A 23,584-nucleotide genomic window follows, 5' to 3' on the forward strand; every position below is an offset into this window, starting at 1 on the left:
TATAAAGATAATAGAATCTGTAGTGAGATTCTATATAAAGATAATAGAATCTATAGTGAGATTTTATATAAAGATAATAGAATCTATAGTGAGATTTTATATAAAGATAATAGAATCTATAGCGAGATTTTATATAAAGATAATAGAATATGTAGCTCTCCAAAAATTTCTCCCGGCCTGTGTTTGAAATACTAAGGAAAATACTTTCTACTTTCCCCTAGATCAATTTGCTGATGGTTTAAAGAAAGATGTGATCTTTTATCCATAGGAGGAACATTAACTATGGGATGTGACATACCGTCCGAATCCCGCGATCAAGAAAGGCACAGCTATTTTAGTAGTAGATATTTTGGGAATGGAGTTATGGTAAAAATGTAAGCGTCTACTGCTAGTAAAGTATTTAAAGTGAGAAAATGAAATTGCAGGATACCAATTTTTCTTAAATCGTCACCAGTTAAAAAGATTGATTAAAGCTAAAATGAATATAATGTGATATGTCAAACTGTTTGATTTGATATATATATATAAAAATAAAATGCTTTCGTCTGGTTTGTTAAGGGACTTAAATTTTTACTTCTTGTTTTACTTAATAAATTTAACAGATACCATGTACAGATTAGGAAATGCTCATATTTCCAGGGAAGAACATTTAAATCCTAATTTTGATTTTAATTTTAACGTTAAAGATGATTTGCTTGACCATTATGGAATTTGCACTTCACAAATGTTTAAACTAAGGTTTAAACTACCTCAGGCAAAGTTGACTTTAGATGAATTTGGCTATTTGTTTTAGGTATTTTTGTCATATAGATCTTCAATGGTTTCGGTATTCATACATCCTCGGATTTCAAATATTTGGCTTTGCGCGTTCCTGATGAAGGTTAATCCAGAAAAGCGCTTCGGACGCATGACAGTATTTAACCGTGTCGTTTTCAATTTTTTACATCACTGGGTCGATACCTCTGCTGGTAAACTATTAGTCCCGAGGGTATCATCATCTCAGTAGTCAGTATTATGGTTCTGACATGATTTAACAAATCTTTCTAAAATTGTCCTTTGATAGATTTTGAAAATATTTAGAAACTAAGGTTTCAACTCCCTCAGGCAAAGTTGGCTTTAGATGAATTTGGCTATTCATTTTATGTATTTTTGTCATATAGATCTCCAACCGTTTCAGTACTTATACATCCTCGAATTCAGATGTTTGGCTTTGAGTGTTCCTGATGAAGGTACTTCCAGAAAAGCGCTTCAGAGGCATGACATAATTAAACGTGTTCTTAATTTTTTTTTAAAGACATGCTACCGTTGTCGTACATTTCAATTAAGACAAGTAAGTGATTGTATATGCACGGCCTTGTTCTAAGTTTGAACAAAATCTGCCATAACCTTGGAAACAAAAAAAATCCATTTTGAAGTCTGTCACCAAGTAAAACTTGCTATTCTAACACCTCCTCTGTGCTGTTTTCATGACTTATAAAACAGTTATTTCGCTTGACCCATACATTCAATTTTTATTACAGTGAATTTTGAATTTTAAATTAACCTGCAGCTTAAATATATGAAGATAATAAAATCTGTAGCAAGATTTTTCAAATAAAGATGATAGAATCTGTAGCGAAATTTCATATAAAGATGATAGAATCTGTAGCGAAATTTATATAAAAATAATAGTATCTGTAGCGAAATTTTATAAAAAATAATAGAATCTGTAGTGAAATTTTACATAAATATTTTTGTTACTTTTGCTTCATACGCTTTCAAGAAAGAATATTCAACTCAAAAACACCCGAACATTTAATCATGCACTCCACTTTCTCTTTTTCGTGAAATAATTGACCATTGTTTGGATGTTTACCCAAAACATTTGTCTTCGGAGAGGTGAAAATAAATGCTTTACCAAGAACATTTATAATAATCTGTCTGTGGATTTTTTCCCGGCAGAATGTATGCTTTTGCACAAGAAATATAGGAAACTGGTAAAAATGTTTGCCAAGTTATTTTTTTTATTTTCTTTCAAGGTCCTTTGGGCATGTCGGGCGTAGCTAGTAACCAAGTAGAAAGTCCAACTGCAAAAGTGGAAGATCGCAGACCTCAGACCACCGCTAATTTGAACCCCTGCGTCCAAATTAAAATGATACGAAAATTTCGTCTTCTAATTCAAAATTGCCGCCAACAGCGTGATCAGTTGAACTTGTACTGACGTAGTTGACTACCACACTATGTATTGACAACAAACAATATTCCTATGACTTTTGCAATTTGGGAAATCTTAACTACTTGTCTTTAGAGATTTTTGGCGATTAATATTTCATTCATATGTTCTTTGATATCTTAGCCAAAAGCTCAGGGGAAAATAAAATACTTAAGGATTCTAATGTGCTCTACTTCCTATGTGCAACTTCAAAAATCGACGATCATTTAAGGTTTTTCTGGTCATATTTTTGGAAATCCAGAATGAAAAGTATGAAAAAACTGTCCAATAAGTTATAAACTAGAGGCTCTAAAGAGCCTGTGTCGCTCACCTTGGTCTATTTGAATATTAAACAAAGGAAGCAGATGGATTCATGACAAAATTGTGTTTTGGTGATGGTGATGTGTTTGTACATCTTACTTTACTAAACAGTCTTGCTACCTACAATTATCTCTATCTATAATGAACTTGGCCCAGTAGTTTCAGTGAAAATGATAATAAAAATTTACAAATTTTATGAAAATTGTTAAAAATTGACTATAAAGGACAATAACTCCTTAGGGGGTCAATTGACCATTTCGGTACTTTGATGAACATTATTGCTGTTTACAGTTTATCTATATCTTCAATAATATTCAAGATAATAACCAAAATAAGACAAATTTCCTAAAAATTACAGATTCAGGGACAGCAACCAAACAAAGGGTCGTGTGATTCATCTAAAAATTTCAGGGCAGAGAGATGTTGACCTAATAAACATTTTCACTCCATGTCAGATTTGCTCTTAATGCTTTGGTTTTTGAGTTATAAGCCAAAAACTGCATTTTACCCCTATGTTCTATTTTTAGCTGTGGCGGCCATCTTGATTTGATGGCCAGGTCACCGGACACATTTTTTAAACTAGATACCCCAAAGATGATTGTGGCCAAGTTTAGATTAATTTGACCCAGTAGTTTCAGAGGAGAAGATTTTTGTAAATGATAAACAAGATTTACGAAAAATGGTTAAAAATTGACAATAAAGGGCAATAACTCCTAAAGGGGTCAACTGACCATTTTGGTCACATTGACTTATTTGTAAATCTTAATTTGCTGAACATTATTGCTATTTACAGTTTATTTCTATCTATAACAATATTCAAGATAATAACCAAAAACAGCAAAATTTCCTTAAAATTACCAATTCAGGGGCAGCAACCCAACAAAGGAATGTCTGATTCATCTGAAAATTTCGGGGCAGATAGATCTTGACCTGATATACAGTTTAACCCCATGTCAGATTTGCTCTTAATGCTTTGGTTTTTGAGTTATAAGCCAAAAATTGCATTTTACCCCTATGTTCTATTTTTAGCCATGGCGGCCATCTTGTTTGGTTGGCTGGGTCACCGGACACATTTTTAAAACTAGATACCCCAATGATGATTGTGGCCAAGTTTGGTTTAATTTGGCCCAGTAGTTTCAGAGGAGAAGATTTCTGTAAAAGTTAACAACGAAGACGGACGCCGCCGGACGACGGACGCCGGACACAAAGTGATGGGAAAAGCTCACTTGGCCCTTTGGGCCAGGTGAGCTAATAATAAAGTAGCCAGCTAGATAATAACAATGGCACGTATTTCAGCATTTATTGGGTAAAGCACAAATCCAGGGTGCTTGCATAAGGCAGCTTAACTGCCTAAAAAACATGTATTAAGCAGTATTTTTCCATATACAGCAATGTTTTCATATAATACATTGGTACTCTTGTTCCTATCGATTTTACCAGCTCTGCTCCATTGTGTATGACTTTCACGTGCTACACTGTACAAACTTTGTCACAAGTTGTGTACTCATTACACAAAAGCTGTACTAATAAAGTTACAAGTCAAAAGACTAAAATTGACACTACAAATTTAACACTAAGGTATGAAATGTCTGCTTCTTTTATCCAAGCTGATCATATCTGCAATTGTATATTAACATGCAGGTGATGCATGCATAGCAGATGGTTGATCCACCAAAACACTTTTGGTTCATGATAGCAAGTCAATTTTTGTTTGTTAACTTAATAAGTCGATTTGACCATCAGCAAACTGCTGACGACTTATTTCAAAATATCAAGTGTATTGTTCCTTGCATCTCGTTCTCAAAGCCATGGTCACTTTTGACCTCTGTTTAAACTAGAATGCTAACCACTTAGATCCTTCTAACATGAAATCGGTTTTCATTTGTAGCACTTTTTGGTAATGAAGCTTCTATGTATTTCAGATCATCGGTTGTCAAATTCGAGCATACAATGTACCTCATAATGGTATATCCAGAGAAGTAAAATATTTCGATTGTGCTAATTAAATTTTTAAGATTCCATAACAGAGTCTATAAAAGAATAGTGCTAATGCTTACGATGCAATTTCTTCACCGAAGTTGTCTTTATACAATTTTAACTGTTCCTTTAAAAAAAATTGGGTATTGTATTAAACATATTGGCTGTTATAACTAGATATACATGTAGGAAGATGTGGTGTAAGTGCCAATGAGACAACTCTCCATCCAAATAACAAACTGAATGTTTGACTTGACTGGATAATTCATAAATAAGTGTATTGCACAAAGAAATCATGTCACTTGTGTCTTGCATGTGATATTAATTGACACCATGACTTTTTTACATGTTTATTATTATTTTCAATAACATTTACATGTGGTTAAATCAAAAGTAACAACAGTTAAAATAAAAAATAAAAAAAAACAGCTGTATCTCCAATCACTTAAAGTTCATGACTGTATTTTATACATTAAAGGTGTGTGCTGCTCGAAGTAAATTAAAAACAATTCAACAACCAACACAATAACCAATATACTACAAGAGAATGGAAAACAGTTACCTGTGCTGGTCATTGTGATGCAACAGTTGGAGAAAAAAAATTGTTGCCAGAAAATAGCAAGGTTTTCAAAATATCTTACCATACATTATACTCAGGGAGTAGTTTTTATCTGAATATCTACAATTATAGTTGCAAGCAGGTCATTTTTTTCTGTGCATAACCTTGGAAGAGCCAGAAGTGTAATAAAAGATAAAAGAAAATTGTAAAATTCAAAAAACACACATCTTGAATCTTTGCTCAAAACTAATGGTATCAAACTCAGTGTGTGTCTGTGATATTGTTGGTTTGAATGTTCAGTGGCAAATATTACAAACTAAGCAAGTTAGCGACATGTTAAAGTGATATGAAATAAAATATAAATGCTACTTTACATAACACTATAGGTGGATAACTTTGTAAAATTAGCTGAACATTTTAATAACTTTCTATTGTTCTAATTTTTCCAATTATGTTTTTTGTTTTTTTTAAATTTGATATTTTTGTCAAAGGATTGAAATCAATACTTTGTCAAAATTTCATGAAAATTAAACGAGTCTAATTAAATTGAGTCAAGGTGTGTGGTACCACCTTAACTGACACTTTTTAGTAAAAAAAAAAGCAGTTTAATGAAGACATGTCTCCTTCCCAAGACTGATATAGTCTGACTGAAACGCATATGTATTGTTTAATTAAAAATGGTTTCAATTTTAAGACTGGTTTACTGGAATATAACATAAATATGTTGTTTAAATTTTAGCATAATAATCTGAAGGTTTTTCTTTATAAGCATATATCATAATAATTACAATTACTTTCTTAAGGATAATCAAATAAAACACAATCTCAATTCAATTCATTTGTTAAAATTGTATATATATTTTACCAATGTTCCAGTATTAAACTAAATTCAAATGAAAACAAAACCAACATTACATGTAAATAAAATACCTTTTGAAATACAACAAAACATTAAAAAAGATTGTTTGTGTTAAACACTTTAAGATCCACATCAGAGACAGTATAACTCTCCCTCCAGTATCTATGAAAATCAGTGGACAAAATGTGCATTGGTGCAGTAAAATTTGCATACTATATGTTATTTCAATGACACCTTCTAAAAGTATATAAACTACAATGGACCCCAACTTATTTTGAAATTCCAAATGCAATTATGTAGTAAAGGTAACTCTAAGAAAAGTACACCTTTTTTTAAAAGAAGATTTGAATATTTCATTTGTTTAATAGTTATATCTTTAAAATAAAAAAATGTTCATGTCAGTATCAATAGGGTTTATGGTATATTATATACTGTGGATTCATTATTATTCATTGGATACAAATGTTGTAGATTACTTGGGAACATATAATAATGAAATTAAATGATCAATGAATGACAAATTTTAAATAAGCTTGTATGCAGACCTCTGCAAAAACACAATATCAAAAATCCATGAACATACAAGTTTTCTTTTATCCACTAAAATAAATGAATCAACAGTAAATATTGATTTGGTATAACAAAGGAAAAGGACATAAAATTACTAGAATGGTTGTGGCATAAAATCATGTTTATTTCCTTACATCATGTACATATATTGCTTGTCAAGACAGGTTTTAAACAAAAAGTGAATAATTGGCAAGAAAACTAATAAGTGGAAGCTGTTCTAAAAAATCATAAGAATACCACAATGAAAGTTCCCCATTACAGTCCCACATACATAAAACCAACTTCCCTTGTAAAAAACACATACACTACAGATTAAAATATTGAAGCAAAACTATCCTCCTTCTAAATCAAATTCTATGTAAGAGAATTCAATTATTAAATGGCCACTCACTGTATTTATATTGTATTGGTCAAAGCAATTCATTGCATAAATCTTTATAAATTTTCAACAGACATGTTCCAAATAATGACTTTTTATTCAACAATAAAATATTTCTAGAACCGCACACATCTTAATTGTAAACACTTTTTTGCAAAGCTTCAAAATATTGACTTTTTTAATAACAAAATTAATTTAAAAATTCTTTACAAAATAATTAAAAACTGGTGGTTAGGGGGGGGGGGGTCCATAAAAACAAGCACGAGACACAGGCAGGCACTTTGAAATTTCAGCTATGGGTTATTGACGATTTAATAGTAGAAATACAAGAGACAATGTTAAAATAACACTATACATGTAGATAGTAACCCAATTTTTAAAATTTCTGCCCAGGTACCCAGTATAAAATAATGGATCAGCCTTTACATGTATGTATTATTGGATCAGCCTTTACATGTATGTATTATTGGATCAGCCTTTACATGTATGTATTATTGGAACAGCCTTCACATTTATGCAATAATGGAACAGCCTTTACATGTATGTATTAATGGAACAGCCTTTACCTATGTATTAAAAGTAATTCCTACAATTCATGTTGATTCAATCTGATTGTTTGAAAAGAAATGTTTACTCCTTATGCCACACAGATAATGAGTGATGAATTATGAGCTCATGTTAGGTGAAATATGTTTTAGTTCAATATTGGATCATGTTTTTCGTAATCGTTTATTTGAAGTTGGTGTCTGTGATGAGATTCTTTTACTTTGCCTTGTTGGTGTAGAGGGTACGGATGAAGCTGAAGCACTTGATATCACTATAACATCCTCAGGAACATTTGAGGTACTCCCTGAGGCTCTGGTAGACGGCTGAGCAGTACCTCCAGAAGATCTGGTTGAGGGCATAATAGTTCCTCCTGAGGCTCTGGTAGAGGGAGAAGGGGTACTTCCTGTGCCTCTGGTTGAGGGTGTAGTAGTACTTCCTGATCCTCTGGTCGAGGGTGTAGGAACTCTGGCTGGTGGTGTTGCAGTAGTTCCAGAGGATCTGGTTGGTGGTGTTGGGGTAGTTCCAGAAGATCTAGTTGGTGGTGTTGGAGTTGTAACAGATCTTGTTGGTGGTGTAGGAGTAATCGTTGAAGTTCTGGCTCTTTTATTTGGTGAAGGGGCATCACTGTTTGTTTTAGTCTGTATGTTAGGCCTACTTGGAGGAATAGATCTTGTATTCTGCATTGTAACACCTTAAAAATAAATTTGATTGTTTTTACTACAACATTGAGGATATTTTTAGGGTTTTTCTTAATAGGTTTCTCAACAACATTCCTCTTACCATATAACTAATTTAGATAAGACTAAGAGTGGCCCATGTTTCCAGGAATAATTAATATGATGAAGTTGGAACAGTACCGTTTATAAAGCCATCAACACTGTTAAATGTAGGTTTGTTTGTTATTGTAGCAGTTCAGAGATTCGGTTGTTATGATTTTATCCTCTTACGGTTGATATGTTTCCCACGGTTTCGGATTGAAACCTTGATTTGTTTTCCCTAAATCAATTTATGACTATTGAACAGCTGTATACTACTGTTGCCTTTATTTGAACAAAACAATAAACATGAAAATGTTTTAGCAAAAATTCCTGAAGTGTACAAGCAGTCAAACATAATATAAAATGCAAGTTTTATATTGAAGGGATTAAAATTAATACTGTGACTTAATTTTCTACAACAAAGACATTGTCAAATAAAGGTACTACCAGAAAGCAAAAATTGAGAAATCTGTGGTAATAATGATGAATTTACGGTAAAAAATTTCATTTACCTAATTTATACTCTACATCTTTGAGTTGTTGTTCAGCTTCCCGACATTCTTTATGTTTACTCTGCATTTCAGCATCTTTATAATGGTCTACTTGTTCTTGGAGTTCTTCCTGAGCTCTCTGTGTACGTAACAATGCTGCCTTATAATTCTGTACAGTACCTGTAATTGTAATTCATAGATAAATCCAGAGAGGATGGAATGATCATTTGATTTTCTTGGGAAGAAAGAAAGATTTTTTTCTCTTCAGAATATACATTTTTACATGTTGCTAGATGGCTTATCTTTTAAGAGCAACAAAATTATAATATAATTATATCTTGCATTTTATGGAGCAGAATATTCATTTTCTACTTTCTTGAACTACATATAATCTTTTGGCTTTCATGAGGCTAGGGTATTCATTTCAATCCCCTTGCAACCTCTCTCCTTTCCACACACAAATAGTTTCCAAGCATACTCATTTGATGTAGTTCACCCATGAAATTATATTGTTCCACAATTGGTCATTTCAGAATTTAAAGGCCTTTGAGTAATTTTATTGTTTTTACCCAAAAATGAAAAAAATTGTCACAGCATTGGTTGAATTGCCATTGGTTTGGACGATTTGAACCAATCAATCCATTTGATGTACACTTTTGAGGATATATTACCCAAAATGCTTCCAAACTGAAAAGGTGAACTATGAACTTTAAATGTCTTGATATAGAAATCATAGACAGAAGTGCTGAGTAGAGGTGTCAAGAGGATTCAGATCACACCTATGTCTCCCTATCAAATCACATACAAATTTACCACAAATTAGACCCAAACCTATAGTCGCCGTCAGCTGAAATTCGTAGGGGTTATCAGTAAAAATAATCTTAACTATCAACCGCGTTCTCTCGAGATATAGTTTTTCTCATTCCATTCATAAATCGCGAAAAGAAAAACCACTACTGACCTACCTTTTAAGTGATCGCACTGTAATAATCCTGACCTGCACATTTTCCAGAATGTTTTCCATTGTAATTCTGCCATCTTCGTTTCTATGAGGATAATTTGTTTACATGTGAAATTCGTCATTTACGCAGTTTCCTGAAATGTTCTTTTCATTGATGTGAAACGGTTTCCCGTGCTTTATGCAAATGTTATGAAATTGAACTCCACAGAAACACTTCCGGAAAAAACAATGGCGGATTCCACCATTCAAAATAGCCTTGGAAAATGTGAAGGTCAGGATTATTACAGTGCAATCACTTAAAAGCTAGGTCAGTGGTGGTTTTTCTTTTCGCGATTTATGAATCGAATGTGAAAAACTATATCTCGAGTGAAGGTGATTGATAGTTTAGATTATATTTACCAATAACCGCTACGAATTTCAGCTGACGTCGACTATACAAAAAATAATTCCTTTTCCAAATGGAGAATATTAAATGCCCTTTTTTTAATATTTATTTTAAACTACAACTAGAACTTAAAACAAAATGATTGGTTCACATAAAACACAAAGAAAAAACTCGTATTTTCAGGATTCATAATTTTTTGGAAATAAACTTACTAATCAGAGTTGATGACTCATCAAAGGTGTTAGGTAATGGTTCACCGAACACAGCTCCTCGTAACTTTTCTATTGGTAAAGCTTTGTTCATTAATCCTCCAAATTTACCATTACTTCTAACTCTGTCTCCATCTCTTGTTAGTATGGTGGGACAATGGCAAAACTTTACTAACTAAAATACAATAAAATATTATCAGAAATCAGTGATTCTATCACTTTTATGGCTAAATAATGACAAAACTTACTTAGATACAAGTAAATATCATCATCTCGAAAAATCGAGACACTGATGACATTTTCTAAATTACAACAAAATCATTTATACCTAAAACCTGTTTTATGGGAATATTTTTGAATTAAAATAAAAAATCTAGCTGAACATAAAACTTAAGCATACTACAAATAGTCTTAACTTACCGTTAACTTAACCATCCACGGAAAAATATTGATAAACATCAGCTGACAGAGGTCAAGACAACACAATATTTTTTTTACTTCCCCATTGTTGCCTATAATTGCTAATATACACTTCATTTGAACTTTGGTGGATAGTTGTCTCATTTCAATCATACCACATGTCCTTATTTTTATACTATCTTCATAAATGAAGGATTAAAACTGTATCCAACACTAACATATACAAATAATAAAGGAGTAGGTCTGGTAAGGGCCGATTTGGCCTCAAATTTCAGGTTCATTTAACGAAAGATTTTGGACACTTTTTAAACACTTATTTCAATTGATTCAATTAGTTTCTGCTATATTTTGGGGCCAAAAATGTGTCTTACTGAACCTACTCTTTTAAACTATTACTATACCTCTTGCCTGTATGTGTTTGCACTATCTATATTGTCTAAAATTAATGTATCTCCAAGCAGCATACCAAATACTGTAAATATACAATATAGCAAGTAAGCAACATGTTACATTCATGGTTAACATGGCATAAATGATAAAAATACAAATTTGTATTAATAGTTCCATATATCCCATTGTCTACACAAGAAAATGCCTGTACCAAGTCAAAAATATGACAGTTTTTCTATCCATTCGTTTGACATCTTTGAGCTTTAGATTTTTCCATTTGATTATGGACGTTTCATTTTAAAATATCCTCTGAGTTTGGTATTTTTGTTCTTATGTATTTTCTATATCCTTTCAGCACTCTTCTGTCTTTCTAAAGTTATACATAAAATAATGCAAATGGATAACAGGTGTGTAGATCTCCATGCCAAAGTAAGAGGATTAATACTTGAATCTGCGTTACTTTATCATAAACCCAATTACCAAAACATATTTAACAAGAATGTGACCATAGTACACGGATGCCCAACTCGCACTAACATTTTTTGTGTTCAGTGGACCATGAAATTGGGGTCAAAACTTTAATTTTGAATTAAAATTAGAAAGATCATATCATAGTGAACATGTGTACTAAGTTCCAAGTTGATGTAACTTTAACTTCATCAAAAACTACATTGACCAAAAACTTTAACCTGAACTTCGCATCATTTTCTATGTTCAGTGGACCATGAAGTTGGGGTCAAAACTATAATTTGGCATAAAAATTAAAAAGATCATCTGATGGGGAACATTTGTACTAAGTTTCAAGTTGATTGGACTTCAACTTCTTCAAAAACTACCTTGACCAAAAACTTTAACCTGAAACTTCCACTTTCATTTTCTATGTTCAGTGGACCGTGAAATTGAAGTCAAAAGTCTAATGTGGCTTTTAAATTAGAAAGATCATATCATAAGCAACAAGTGTACTAGGTTTCAAGTTGATTGGACTTCAGCTTCATCAAAACTTTAACCTGAACGAACAGACGCACAGACAAACTGACACACAGACGAACGAACGGAGCCACAGACCAGAAAACATAATGCCCCTCTACTATCGTAGGTGGGGCATAAAAATAAAAGAGCAAATACAACTTTTTAAAAGCTCTATATTTTATTTTACTGTAATTTTCAAGAGAATTCAAAAGGTAAACAACCTGCTGACCACAAGTTGTTTGAAAACTACTAATGTTTTTTGTTGTTTTTTTTATTCAACAACAATATATCACATGCTGTTAACAGATTTCTTCACTGGTACAGCTATTTCAGTAAAGATCCCTGTTTGTTAGTACCTTAAGACCAGGGTATCTTCAGGTAGTATTTTTTTATAATTTTGTTAGTTTATATATTATTTGTCGTTATACATTGTTTATCATTAAATACATTAATTCTCTATAATTTTACAATTATAACTCTGAATATGAACTTTATATATATATATTGTAACTATCTGATAGATGTTGGGGATTAAAACAGAATCACGGGTTATCTAAGCGTGTTCCGAATTTGATTTGTGGTTTAATGTATTTCTCTGTTATCCGGTATAACGGTAAATTCATTTGTTATTTTTTGTGTGGATTAATTACTTTCACCACATGCTTTCCAAATTTAAATGAATTAGCCACGGAAGGTAGGTTTACATAAGAATCTTGTTCTCATAATGTATTAAGCATGATTTGCATATCTTATGTATAATATTAAGTTACAGTATGTAGATTTATGGAAAAAGTACATTTGTACTTTCACTTTCAAAACTCAAAAAAACAAACATCTATCAAACAATTGAAGTACAAGGAGCTCTGTAAAATACATAAAATATTGCAATACTGACAATAATGCTATCAAATATAAGAATATATCTTTTCTAGTATCCCTTTACTTTCAATATTAATATATTTTTTTTGTAATAATAATCCTATTTTAAATTCTGACCTAAAAACATTATATATGTTGATATTTTGTGTTCTATATTCTGACAAATAATGTATTTTGTGAATAGTAAATACAATAATTGTAAGTAGAAAGTTTATTTCATAATAATGTTCATCATTAATTTTATATCCCCAGATTAAATTTTTTTCAGTGAGAATGTGTCTACCAATCTTAACTAATTCAAGTATCTTATATATTTCTCCCCAAAACTCATCTAAAAAGTGGCATGTTACAAAAAAATGTTTATAGTCTTCTGTAACGTTACAAAAATTACAAGTAGAGTTCTGGCTTATTTTCCATTGTTTTAATAAGACTTTGTTTGGAAGAATAAAGTGTAATAATTTCCATCTGCACATTTTCAGTTTATTATCTTTTAAGTAATTATGAATAAATTTTTGCACATATTGAGCTTCAATTTGTATGTTTTCACATTTCAAAATATTATTCCACTTATGATATCCTATTGGAACTTCTTTATCATATTCTATTAAAATTGAATAAATTTTCTTTGAATCTAATTTTTCTAGTTTATGTTGGCAATTATTTTTTTCACTTATATATAGTGAGTTATTTATTAAAACACTAGTTTTTATTGAACATTCTTCATTTAATTTTTCTAACCATTCTTTTGGAATTGCTTTTCTCAATTTTGAGAATTCAGCTATCCAGTTTGATTTATTTTTTAACTTTAAACTTATAATTTTTTCTGAAAAGACTCCATTTTCATCAATGATATCATTTATATGAATGATATTACTGTCTATCCAATTTTGAAAAAGGAGTGTTTTCTTTTGAAATTTAATTAATTGATTTCCCCAAATAACTTCTTGACGGATAAGTCTGTAATTATTTGGATTTTTAGTTTTATTATTTTTATTTTTTAACCATACTTTAATCATATCATGATAAAATTCTGGTAGCTCTTTAGTACCCGGTATAGAATATATACTATTAGTATTCATCCTTAAGATAAGTAGATTGCTACCAAATTTATTAAGATAAAATTTTGGTATAACCATCCAATTAAGAAATTTATCAGCGGTTAATCTTTTTATCCAACCTATCTTTATAGATTCTATATATTTATCTATATTTACCATTTTTAATCCACCAGCTAGTTGGTTATAGCTTAATATGGTGCGTTTAACTTTTTCTGTCTTATTGTTCCATAAAAATTCATATATGATTTTTTTAAATTTGTCCAAGTATTCTTTGCTTAAGGTTGACACTGTAGCCAAATAAGTGATTATAGGAATTATTAAAGATTTAATAACTGTTATTCTTCCTATCATGGTTAAGTTCCTCTTTTTCCAGTTTGATATAATTTTTACAGTCTTTTCTAGCTGTTTATCAAAATTTAGTTTTTGACACTCTTTTTTATTATGCCCAAAATATATCCCGAGACTCTTAATTGGTTTTTCTGTAAAGTTAATATTTTCATATTTTTCTTTACAATGTTTTTGCTTCCCTAGCCAAATACCCTCTGTTTTAGATCTGTTAAGTTTTAATCCTGAAAGTGATCCAAATTTTTCAATCATGTTAAGAGCTTTTGAAATATCTTGTTTTGATTTGAGAAAAAGAGTAGTGTCATCTGCTAATTGACTTATTTTTAAAGTGTGGGTTTTTCCATCTATCTTGATTTCAAATCCTTTTAGGTTATGGTCTTGCCTAATTTTACAAGCAAGAATCTCAACAGCAATAACAAAAATTATCGCACTGCAAGGGCAGCCTTGACGTATACCACGATATATACTCATGGGTTTAGAGATCCACCCATTGTTTAAAACTGAACTTTTTATGTCAGTGTATAAAAGTTTTATCCATCTCATCATAGAATTTTTAAATCCAAATTTTTGTAAAGCAAAGAACATAAAGTCCCATTCTAATGAATCAAATGCTTTCGAAAAATCTAAAAATAATAAGGCACCCTCTATATTAAATTTGTCTGCATAATCAATGACATCTTGAATTTGTCTAATATTATATCCTATGTATCTATTTTTAACATACCCATTTTGGTCTCCATGAATAATTTGTGGTAATACTTTAATTATCCTTTGAGCAAGTGAATAAGCAACTAATTTTGTGTCAACATTCAATACTGTTATAGGTCTATAATTGTCTAAACTGAGAGGATCATTTTTTTTTATGTAAAAGGGAAATAACTCCTAATTTTTGTGAATTTGTTAACTCCCCTTTATCAAATGAAAGATTAAAAGTTTTGACTGCAAACTCTTTAAGATGTTCCCAAAAAGTTCTATAAAATTCGACACTTAACCCATCAATTCCAGGGGCTTTATTAAGTTTCATTTTAAATAAAGAATCTGTGCATTCTTGAGTGCTTAATAAACCTTCCATACTATTGCTTTCTTTATCTGTTAGGACATGATCACATTCTGTATTCATAACATAATCTTTAATAGAATTTTTATCGGGATTTGAACTTTTATAGATTTCTTCATAAAACTCTTTTTCAATATTAAGTATTTCTGTAGGATTTGTATGTATCACCCCTTCTTTGTCTCTGAGCGCTGTAATGGTTTTTCTTGTTTGCCTAGCTTTTTCTAGTCCCAAGAAGAATTTAGTGTTTTTTTCACCTTCTTCTACCCATTTAATTCTGGATCTTATTTGTATTAAAACTACTAATGTTGCATGACAAATTTAACAGTAAAGATTTTGAAGTCTAGACATGTAAGGGGCATACAACTCTGTGTTAAATGAGGAAACTATAATATTGAGTTGAAAATCCCCCTAGTACTTTGATTTTGTTTTGTTAGTTCATACCATACATATTTGTTTTTCGTTCATTTTTTGTATAGAAATAAGGCTGTTAGTTTTCTTGTTTGAATTGTTTTACTTTGTTATTTTAGGGTCTTTTATAGCGGACTATGCTGTATTGGCTTTGCTCATTGTTGATGGCGGTATGGCGACCTACAGTTGTTAATTTCTGTGTCAATTTTGCCTCTTGTGGAGAAATGTCTCATTGGCAATCATACCACATCTTCTTTTTTTTATACATAAGATAATGACAAATAAACAACAACTGTAGTTCACCAACACTTTAACTTTTATATTTAGATGTAAGAAGATGTGGTATGGGTGCCAATGTTATTTCTCTCTATTCAAGTCACAATTTGTATAAGTAAACCATTAATCGTCAAAGTAGTCTTTAACACACTCTAGCTCACAACGAACAACATTATTTCCTTTTAATTAAAGACTTTGCAAGTAAAAAATTTCATTCCATAATAAAGAAATTGCATAAATTGATAATAATCAATACATAAGAGTGAATGAATCAGTTGAATGTCATTTCTACAAAAATAACAATATTTGAGTAACTTACCTATTTTACAAGACTCTGCTTCTTTAGGGAAATTTAAGAGATCTCTGGCATACATAGGGTTTCCAGGAGGACGCCAATTCCTTTTGTGTTTTATATGTGGTAATGGTCTATAAAAACAAAGTTGTAGAGGTTCAAATTATTCTATTCCACAGAAATGGGCCAATATGTGCAGTTCAATACCTTTAGGTTTTAAACAGTATGAATAAACCTTTTGAAACTTAAATCCCAAGTCAAGAGCTTAACATTTGTTGCTGATTATCATATCTATTTCTTGTCACCATTTCGTACCATAAGTTTTTTTTACATTTGTTATGTCAGGACTTTATATGCTAGTGGACATTGTTTAAGAGGGACAAAAGATACCAGAGCGACATTCAAACTCAATGATGGAAAAATAAACTATGTGTTGACTTACAAATTCTAACTTCTATGTCATTTGGTGGAAAACTTTTTCTTTAGCAGTCAAACCATATTTTTCACCTGATGATCATTAATTATACGGAAGTGTAAGTATTCAGAATACAGGAAGCTGAGGAGAATTAATATGAAAACACATCACAATGTACATGTGATGTACAGATGCTCACATGGAGCTGGAAACAAAATTTGCCATTATGTGTGAGATTATATATGTAGCGACAGGTAAATTAAAAACTCAGGTGCACATTATTTAACTAATATATATAATACTATTGAATTGCACACAATTTTTCAAGAATTATTGATGTGTAAAAATTTTCTATATTTTGTATTTTGAATTTGCAGTACAACATGTTTATATAGAAAGTGAAATATTTACTTATTCCAATCTGGTAGTGTTTTTCTATAAATAGAATCCAGGGGAAGCACCTGTTGTTTCCCATCTGTTCTTCTGTATAATTCCTTTGCCTTAAATAAATTTAAAATCAAACATTTTAATCATTAATAATTACAAAATATAACACTTAAGTATCATATGTTGAGTGTTTCAGTTTTACTACAAAACATATGTATCAGGACATTCTAAAAAGAATATCATTTATCTTTATTGAAATCTTTAGAAATGCACTGATATTGAATTATTGTCACCTCCTTTAATTATACAATAGTTTTTCCATATGTAATAATCATAACCTGAAGCCCTTTAATTAGAACTGAGGTGAACATATGCCAAGAAAATGCAGTGATGAAAGAAAAGCAATGGAAGTTAGACAGTGTTGATTCTAAAAGAAACATTTAATACACCAAACTATTTAAATAGTTAGAAGAAAGAGGCCTTTCATCAACGATCCATCACAAGATCTATATGTAAGAATGCATGTTCAGAAGTTGTTGTATGTTGATGTGGTTCAAAAGAGTTTCTCAATTCTTGTTTTTTATATATATAGACCATTGGTTTTCCCATTTGAATGTTTCTACACTAGTCATTTTTTTGGGACCCTTTATAGCTTGCTGTTTGGTGTGAGCCAATGCTCCTTGTTGAAGACTGTACTTTGACCTATAATTGTTTACTTTTACAAATTGTGACTTGAATGGAGAGTTGTCTCATTGGCACTCATACCGCATCTTCTTACATCTTTAGTTAAAGGTTCAACAATTCTTCCATAAAAACTTGTATGGTGCAATGCATTTCAACAGGCGAAATCACTTGAAAAATTTAAATAAAATCCATAAATGCATTGTTATTCAATCCAACTGGTGTCTGTGTAGGTGACAACTGGATGTATCATTACCTTATCTGTTGTGAAGGTTACCACACAATCCATATCTGAAGACATGTGCCACGACATCACACGAGCTATATCTGTGTCGGCTACCAATGCCAAGTGACCTATCTACAAATATGTACAATAATAAACATGAGAACACAGGAGCTATATCTGTGTCAGCTACTACTGCAATATGTCTGATCTAAAACATTAAAAAATATACAATGAACACACAAGCTTGATCTGTGTCAGTAACCAATGCTAGATGTTCTATCTATAAAATATACATATGAATACACAAGCTATTTCTGTGTCGGCTACACATGCAAGTTACTAATTCTATAACCTTGCCTTTACTATCTGAAAAATCAAATTACAAAAATTATCGAACTCCCAGGAAAACTCAAAACAGAAAGTCCCTAATCAAATGACACAATTAAAAGCTTAAAACAAATGGATAACAACTGCCATATTCCTGACTTGGTACAAGCATAAAAGTAGAAAATGATGGATTAAACCTGGTTTTGTAGCTAGCTAAACCTCTCACTTGTATAAGTAACATAAAATTCGAGAGTTTGCGGTTTCTGTTGTCAGAGCTAGAACCATATAATTTTTATAACATCAGCTTTCCTAGAACTTGTGGTTATTGTGGAGATGGAACCACATTGATTTCATAAGCTCACCTTTCTATAAACCTGTTGTTCTTATAGAACTTTATTTGTTCACCTTTCCATGAACTTATTGAAGACCACACTTTTACATATACTAGTTTGCTTTTCATTTTGTGACTTGAATGGAGAGTTGTCTAATTGGCTCTCATATAACATCTTTTTATATCTATTGTTGTCCTTGTGGAGCTGAAACCATATAAATTGTAGAAGCTCACCTTTCTTAGAACTTGCAGTTCTTGTGGAACCATATGTATTTTATAGTCTCACCTTTCCTAGAACTTGTGGTTCCTGTGGAGCTTGGACCATATTAAACATTATAAGCTCACCTTTCCTAGAACTTGTGGTTCCTGTGGAGCTGTAACCATATGAATAATAAGCTCACCTTTCCTAGAACTTGTGGTTCCTGTAGAGCTGTAACCATATGAATTTTATAAGCTCACCTTTCCTAGAACTTATGGTTCCTGTGGAGCTGTAACCAGATGAATAATAATCTCACCTTTCCTAGAACTTGTGGTTCCTGTAGAGCTGTAACAAGTGAACATTATAAGCTCACCTTTCCTAGAACTTGTGGTTCCTGTGGAGCTGTAACAAGTGAACATTATAAGCTCACCTTTCCTAGAAATTGTGGTTCCTGTGGAGCTGTAACAAGTGAACATTATAAGCTCACCTTTCCTAGAACTTGTGGTTCCTGTGGAGCTGTAACAAGTGAACATTATAAGCTCACCTTTCCTAGAACTTGTGGTTCCTGTGGAGCTGTAACCATATGAATTATAGGCTCACCTTTCCTAGAACTTATGGTTCCTGAGGAGCTTGGACCGTATTAAACATTATAAGCTCACCTTTCCTAGAACTTGTGGTTCCTGTGGAGCTGTAACCATATGAATAATAAGCTCACCTTTCCTAGAACTTGTGGTTCCTGTGGAGCTGAACCATATGAATAATAACCTCACCTTTCCTAGAACTTGTGGTTCCTGTGGAGCTTGGACCATATCAAACGTTATAAGCTCACCTTTCCTGGAACTTGTGGCTCCTGTGGAGCTGTAATCATATGAATAAGCTCACCTTTCCTAGAACTTGTGGTTCCTGTAGAGCTAGAACCATATGAATAATAAGCTCACCTTTCCTAGAACTTGTGGTTCCTGTGGAGCTGTAACCATATGAATTTTATAAGCTCACCTTTCCATGAACTTGTGGTTCCTGTGGAGCTGTAACCATATGAATAATAAGCTCACCTTTTCTAGAACTTGTGGTTCCTGTGGAGCTGAACCATATGAATAATAAGCTCACCTTTCCTAGAACTTGTGGTTCCTGTGGAGCTGTAACCATATGAATAATGAGCTCACCTTTCCTAGAACTTGTATTTCCTGTGGAGCTTGGACCATATCAAACATTATAAGCTCACCTTTCCTGGAACTTGTGGTTCCTGTGGAGCTGTAACCACATGAATAATAAGCTCACCTTTCCTAGAACTTGTGGTTTCTGTGGAGCTGAACCATATGAATAATAAGCTCACCTTTCCTAGAACTTGTGGTTCCTGTGGAGCTGTAACCATATGAATAATGAGCTCACCTTTCCTAGAACTTGTATTTCCTGTGGAGCTTGGACCATATCAAACGTTATAAGCTCACCTTTCCTGGAATTTGTGGTTCCTGTGGAGCTGTAACCACATGAATAATAAGCTCACCTTTCCTAGAACTTGTGGTTCCTGTAGAGCTAGAACCATATGAATAATAAGCTCACCTTTCCTAGAACTTGTGGTTCCTGTGGAGCTGTAACCATATGGATAATAAGCTCACCTTTCCGAGAACTTGTGGTTCCTGTGGAGCTTGGACCATATTAAACATTATAAGCTCACCTTTCCTAGAACTTGTGGTTCCTGTGGAGCTGTAACCATATGAATAATAAGCTCACCTTTCCTAGAACTTGTGGTTCCTGTGGAGCTGTAACCATATGAATAATAAGCTCACCTTTCCTAGAACTTGTGGTTACTGTAGAGCTGTAACCATATGAATTTTATAAGCTCACCTTTCCTAGAACTTGTGGTTCCTGTGGAGCTGGAACCCTATGTATTTAATAAGCTCACCTTTCCTAGAACTTGTGGTTCCTGTGGAGCTGGAACATTATGTATTTAATAAGCTCACCTTTCCTAGAACTTGTGGTTCCTGTGGAGCTGTAACAAGTGAACATATCCTCCTTGGAGCTGTCATTATATTTTCTCTTTGTCTAGTTCTCTCAGAAATTAATCGATCTACACTATCAACCTATAAATATGTAACACTTCAAATTCTGACAAACTGTTTAGCAATTAAGGTCATCAGCAATCATTTTATTCTAAAAAGTAGGTTTCTTCTTTGAAAGACTACTGGTCCGAGTACACAGTTATCGTCCTTTGATTTTCGTTGTCCACGAATATAGTCCTTAGTGTGGACATTGTGGGGAAATGACACTGTAAAAAAATTTGGGTCATAAATATTTAGGTAAAGTAGTGATTAGGTCCAGCTGAAAAAGGTCAAAAATTAGCACTTCGGAAGCTGTCAAAAGATTTCAAGACCCCCTTAACACAAAATTGTCCATATTTTGAGTTAGAGCTGATGAAGTTTTCTATAATTTTGATATAATTTGTCCCAAAAGTAGTACAACACACTGTAAAAATATTATTGAGAAAGCGCAGGTGGGATTTTTTTTATTTTCATTTATTGTCTAAAAGAAATGCACTACGAAATAACTGTGTACTCGATCCTACTAGACAAATTAAGGAATTATTTTTTTTATATTCTTTTTAAATTATATACATTTATAAAAACTGAAAATTTCAAAACAATCTATTAAATGACTGTTTGATAATGTGAAAGGTTTTTAAGCCTTACAATACTTAGGGGTGTTCAGAAGTTCACATTAGTGCATATATGTGGTTGTGTGGATCCAAGGACTTTTCACTTTTAAATTACAAAATTCATGGACCTAAAATACCGATTGGTGGTCCTCTGCTGTTTTCTGCTATTTGGTTTGGCTGTTGTCTCTTTACCACATTCCCCTTTTTCATGCTCAATTTTATTTACACTGATAGTAATGCTTGATAAACGACCATTAATTCCTTATTGAGGACCCTTTAATTAAAATATTAAATGGTCCTTGACCTTTCATTATTTGAAGCAAATTTGAACCTGTGGGGATTGTGGTAGACTTACTTTTATTTTCAAGAATAAATGTACAATCTAAAACTCACACTTTGTAACTGTACAAGGGGTATTTTCTGTCGCCGTAAATCTTCCTTTATTCTGTTCTCCTCCAACTGTGCCTCATGTACAGAACCTAACAATTGAAGACACAGTAAATTATCTATAGTCAGATATGTTGTTGATTTTATTTGAAGTCATCCCTCCCTCCTTTATCAGACCAACTTTCCTTTGCATTTACATGCAAAATTTCCTCTATTTATGTTAAATTACTTTGTTAAGCCAGTGGCCATCATTAAGATGTTTAAATTATAGAAAATTCTCACTAAATACCACCTAACAACTAGAAAACATAAGAGCTAGTACACTTCAAATATGGCGAGACATTTCAGTAAATAACACATAAAAGAATGTTTCAATTTGAGTAAGGTTCTTTTTGGATGTTTATCTTCATCATTCTTAGCTTTTAAAATCTTAACCTATCAAATACACTACAACCCTACTTTTGAGTTCCTTAATAAGCTGTTCAGTTGTTTCAAACAAAGATTTGTATGTTCTGATCACAGTTTGAAGTTCATCTCTGTGTTTGGATAAAGCTGCCATTTGTGACTGTTTCTTTGCATCTGAAAAACAAAGATAGAATTTTCATGTCTGATAATATAATACTGCAATATGCAACTGTTTTCGCTACATTTAAAAAAGATTGCACCATAGAGCCAGTGATACTGCAATTATAATTGTAATTATACTGCACTGTGTTAGTAACTGACTGAAGATTTAAAATCAGCCATTTAATGGTGCTAATTTGGACCACACTTAAAAATATTTTGATTTGCCCAAACCCTACTCAAAGGTTGAGACAGTGAGTAGGTAGGTAGGCATTTTCTTTTTCTTTTTTCAAAACTATGTTAATAGTCTTCATGCCTATTTGATTAAAAAAAAACTTCTTCAAATCAGGACAATAAAAGAATTTGAGTAGGCAGCTTTTTTCTGGGTAGGTAGTGTCACGGTTTGGGCAAACAAACCTATTTTTCATTTTGGCCTTGGTATATGTATTCTTTGTATTGATCAAAGACAAACATTTGATATGTTTAAAAGATGACATTTATACACCAATGAAACAGCAACCCAATGAAAAAAGTTACTTAAAGGTCCACAAGGTTAATATAAGGTCTTCTGTTTTCTCAAATTTCTGTCTTATGAAGTTTTCTCAAATTTCTCCAAACTGAAAAGATTCACACTGCAATTTGGACAGAATGTTTAACAACTGCAACATAGTGTTATATATGCGAGTTTGTCTTAATTTAGAATAAATGTCATCATAAAACTTTAATTGGTTGACATGAGAGTTTAGGAATGAATAAAAAAAAAAATCTGTCCAAAGCCGTGGTCATCAGATAGAAATTATCTTTTACCTAAAGTAGTAAAGGAGGTTAGGGTGAAAAACCTAAGTCACACTATAACAGTAATACATGAAAGGTGATATTTAGCATACAGATAGATCAATAACTCATCAGTGTATTCTTTTAACACTTCATTCATTATTAATTCAGTGTTTGTATTGTTTTAATCACCTTAAGTTTATTGATTAAACAACTCCCTTCTGATTATACATGTACAGGTAAACCAATTAAAGTCTTGAAAAGGTGTTTATTTTCATTTATTATTTAATAAAGATAGAAAAATACCATCTATATTGTTAATAAAACAACTTGTTTCTGT

The 23,584-nt window shown here is 32.0% G+C and overlaps 1 protein-coding gene across 1 annotated transcript in view; it reads right to left on the reverse strand.

Annotated features, from left to right (window-relative positions):
* Positions 1 to 7,071: 7,071 nt before the first annotated feature.
* LOC134700992 (structural maintenance of chromosomes flexible hinge domain-containing protein 1-like) overlaps positions 7,072 to 23,584 on the reverse strand; it is a 69,758-nt gene continuing 53,245 nt past the window's right edge. Inside the window, exons 40-49 of the mRNA XM_063562135.1 lie at positions 22,366 to 22,485; positions 21,913 to 21,998; positions 20,828 to 20,947; positions 18,040 to 18,141; positions 17,127 to 17,215; positions 16,328 to 16,434; positions 11,028 to 11,098; positions 10,210 to 10,381; positions 8,673 to 8,831; positions 7,072 to 8,093 (exon numbers count right to left, since the gene is read on the reverse strand). Of these exons, the coding sequence (XP_063418205.1) occupies positions 7,567 to 8,093; positions 8,673 to 8,831; positions 10,210 to 10,381; positions 11,028 to 11,098; positions 16,328 to 16,434; positions 17,127 to 17,215; positions 18,040 to 18,141; positions 20,828 to 20,947; positions 21,913 to 21,998; positions 22,366 to 22,485 (1,553 nt within the window). The 3' untranslated portion in view covers positions 7,072 to 7,566. The remainder of the gene's footprint in view (positions 8,094 to 8,672; positions 8,832 to 10,209; positions 10,382 to 11,027; positions 11,099 to 16,327; positions 16,435 to 17,126; positions 17,216 to 18,039; positions 18,142 to 20,827; positions 20,948 to 21,912; positions 21,999 to 22,365; positions 22,486 to 23,584) is intronic.

Source organism: Mytilus trossulus, unplaced genomic scaffold, assembly GCF_036588685.1.
Source record: "Mytilus trossulus isolate FHL-02 unplaced genomic scaffold, PNRI_Mtr1.1.1.hap1 h1tg000210l__unscaffolded, whole genome shotgun sequence".
Lineage (NCBI taxonomy): Eukaryota > Metazoa > Mollusca > Bivalvia > Mytilida > Mytilidae > Mytilus > Mytilus trossulus.